The 2,984-nt window shown below is 48.8% G+C and overlaps 1 protein-coding gene across 1 annotated transcript in view; it reads right to left on the bottom strand.

Moving 5' to 3' along the window:
• tma7 (translation machinery associated 7 homolog) overlaps positions 1-2,740 on the bottom strand; it is an 11,037-nt gene extending 8,297 nt beyond the window's left edge. Inside the window, exon 1 of the mRNA XM_078209853.1 lies at positions 2,624-2,740. Coding sequence (XP_078065979.1) covers positions 2,624-2,639 — 16 coding nt within the window. The 5' untranslated portion in view covers positions 2,640-2,740. The remainder of the gene's footprint in view (positions 1-2,623) is intronic.
• Positions 2,741-2,984: the final 244 nt, after the last annotated feature.

Here is a 2,984-nt window from a genome sequence, read left to right as displayed (position 1 = left end):
ATGTGCTGTTACAGTTGCACAGGGCATTGGCGAGTGCATCTGAAGCACTATGTATAGTTTTGGCCTCTTTACTTGAGATATACACACTTGCATTGGAAGCAGTTCAGAGAAAGTTCACTACATGATTCCTGGGAAGACAGGGTTGTCCCATGAGGAAAGCTTGTGCTTGTTGGGCCTATACTCTTTGGCCTCTTTTAAGGTCAAACCAAATAAACAAACTCAAATTAAATCAGGACAAAGTAAAAGGGGCAGCTCCCCAAAAAGGAAGGGGGAACAGCCTGAACAAAAATCAACGTACAAAGGAAACTTAAAAACATCAAATCATAATGTGGTTTTTTTTTTGTCGATATGAGGGCTGATCTTTTGAAACATAAGATTTGGACAGGGCTTGACAGGGTAGATACTGACACAATGCCCTCCCCCCTCCTCCCACCCCCCAGCAGAATCAGAACGGGGTGCACAGTCTAAAAATAAGGGACACCCCCCCCCCCCCACTTAAGACAGCGACAAGGAAGAATTTCTTAATATCAGAATGAATTAAGCAGAGAATAGAAGTACATTTGGAAAGTCATAATCTGACCAAGCAGAGTCACTTTAGTTTCACGATGGGGAAATCATGTCTGAGAAATTGACTAGAGTTTTTTTGAGGCGCTAACAGCCAGAGGGGGAACCAGCTGATGTTGTACATCTGGATTTTTAAAAGGCATTTGATAATGTGCCACACAAAAGGCTTCAATGTAAAATAGGAGCTCGTGGTGTTGGAGGTACTATTCTGGCACGGTTAGAGGATTGACTAACAGGAAGCCGCGAGCAGCGATAAGGGGGCCTCTCTCAGGTTGGAGAGCAGTAACCAGTAGAGTGCCACAGGGATCAATTCTGGGACCGCAGCTTTTCACAATACATATTATTGATCTGAAGGAACCGAGTGTACTGTGGCCAAATTTGCAGATGATGCAAAGATGGGAGTGAAGGCAGGTTGTCAGGAGGATATAACAGAATGATGTTGACAGGTCAAGCGAGTGGGCAGAAAATTGGCAAATGAAATGCAATGTGGGAAAATGATTGTTCATTTTGGAAGAAAGAATGAGAAGGCAGATTATTATATACATGGAGAGAAACTGCACAAAAAGTCCTTGTTCATGAAACCCAGAAAGCATACAGATGCAGAAGGTAATAGGGAAGGCAAATGGAATGCCAGCTTTATTTCAAGGAGGCTGGAGTATACAAGTAAAGAATCAAAGAATAGAATCCCTGCAGTGCAGGAGGCAATTCAGCCCATCAAGTCTGCATCAACTCTCCAACAGAGCATCTGACCCAGCCCCACCTCCCACCCTATCCTCTAACCCCATACATTTAACCCACTAATCCCCATACTCAAACATCTTGGGACAAAGGGACAATTTACCATGGCCAATCCAACTAACCTGAACATCTTTGGACTGTGGGAGGAAACCAGAGCATCAAGAAATCCACACAGACATGGGGAGAACGTGCAAACCCCACACAGTCACCCAAGGCTGGAATTGGACCCAAGTCCCTGGTGCTGTGAGGCAGCAGTGCTAATCACTGAGCCACCATGCTGCCCCAAAAGAGATGTTGCTGCAACTACAAAAGGTACTAGTGAGGCCACATTGAGAATATTGTGTACAGTGTTAGCCCCCTCATTTAATGAAAGATATATCATTGGAAGCAGTACAGGTGGTTTACAACCATGATCCCAGGTACAAAGGGACTGTCATGAGGCAAGATTAAACAGGTTGTGCCTTTACCACTTGCAGCTTAGAAGAATGAGTGGTGATATGATTGAAACATAAGATTAAGAGGTTATACAGGGTGAATGCTGGATGCTTCCACTCATGGGAGTGTAAGACTAGAGGGGATAGTCACAGATTAAGGGTATGCTCATTTAAAATGGATTTGAGAAATAATTTCTTCTCTCAAAGGGTGGTGAACCATGCGAATTCTTTACCCAAGGAAACTGTGAACATAGGAACAAGGGGGCAGAAGTAGGCAAATTCAGCCCTTCGAGTCTGTCCCACCATTCAATCAGATTATGACTGATCTCCCCCTGGTCTCAAATCCACCTCCCCACCTGAAGTCCAAGTCCTTGACCATTTGAGGCTGGTTTTTAAATCACTAGTGGGGAAAAAAAGGGGGTTACAGAGAAAAGGCAAGAAAATGGGCTGAGTGTTAAATCAGCCACAATCTTATTAAATGGCAGAGCAGGCGCAAAGGGCCCGATTCTGATGGTCTTACATCTTACAATCTCCTGACCTGCATGACTCAGTTCCTCAGGCCAGCAACTGAAGCCAGAACCAGGACTGCTCCTCAACACTCTGAAAAGCAGAATATCAAATATCTCAACAGTGCCCAGCTCACCCTCAATATGTCTTTGCTCAGAGCCTCCCCCTCTCTAAATAAAATACCTGCCAACACAACACTGGGAGGTGAGGCAGGTGTAGGAGAGGCAACGTCTGAAGGCAGAGATCTGGGGAGGGAGCCAGAGGGGGAGACAGGGCTCCATGTGAGAGTCCCTGTCCTGGGGCAGACACCCCGGGAGAGTGAAGGGGCTGTTTGTGAGTGTCTGTCTCGCTATTCCCGCTCCCGCGCCGCCTCTCCTCACCTTCCCGGCCGGACATCTTCTCTCCCTCCGCCTCGCCGTCCGCTTCAGCAAGACCCCGGAAATAGTCGCCCCGCTCCCGCCTGACTGCGCCAATCCGGCCACGTGACTGGAGCAGCGCCACGTGCTGGTGCCCGGTCCCTATTGCAGCTGCTCACTGCAGCTCCCCCTCCCCCCTCTCCCCTACTCTCTCCCCTCCCCTCCATTACCCCCTCCCCTCCGTTTCCCCCTTCCGTCCACTCCCCCCTCCCCTCCCCCCTCCACTTCCCCCCCTCCACTTCCCCCTCCCCTCCACCCTCCCCCTCCACTCCCCCTCCACTCCCACCTCCCCCTCCACTCCCCCTCCACTCCCCCTCCACACCCC

The sequence above is a fragment of the Mustelus asterias genome, chromosome 3 (genome assembly GCF_964213995.1).
Source record: "Mustelus asterias chromosome 3, sMusAst1.hap1.1, whole genome shotgun sequence".
NCBI classification, from domain to species: Eukaryota; Metazoa; Chordata; class Chondrichthyes; order Carcharhiniformes; family Triakidae; genus Mustelus; species Mustelus asterias.
Note: the sequence above shows the minus strand (reverse complement) of the source record. Positions and strands in the feature narration are given on the sequence as shown.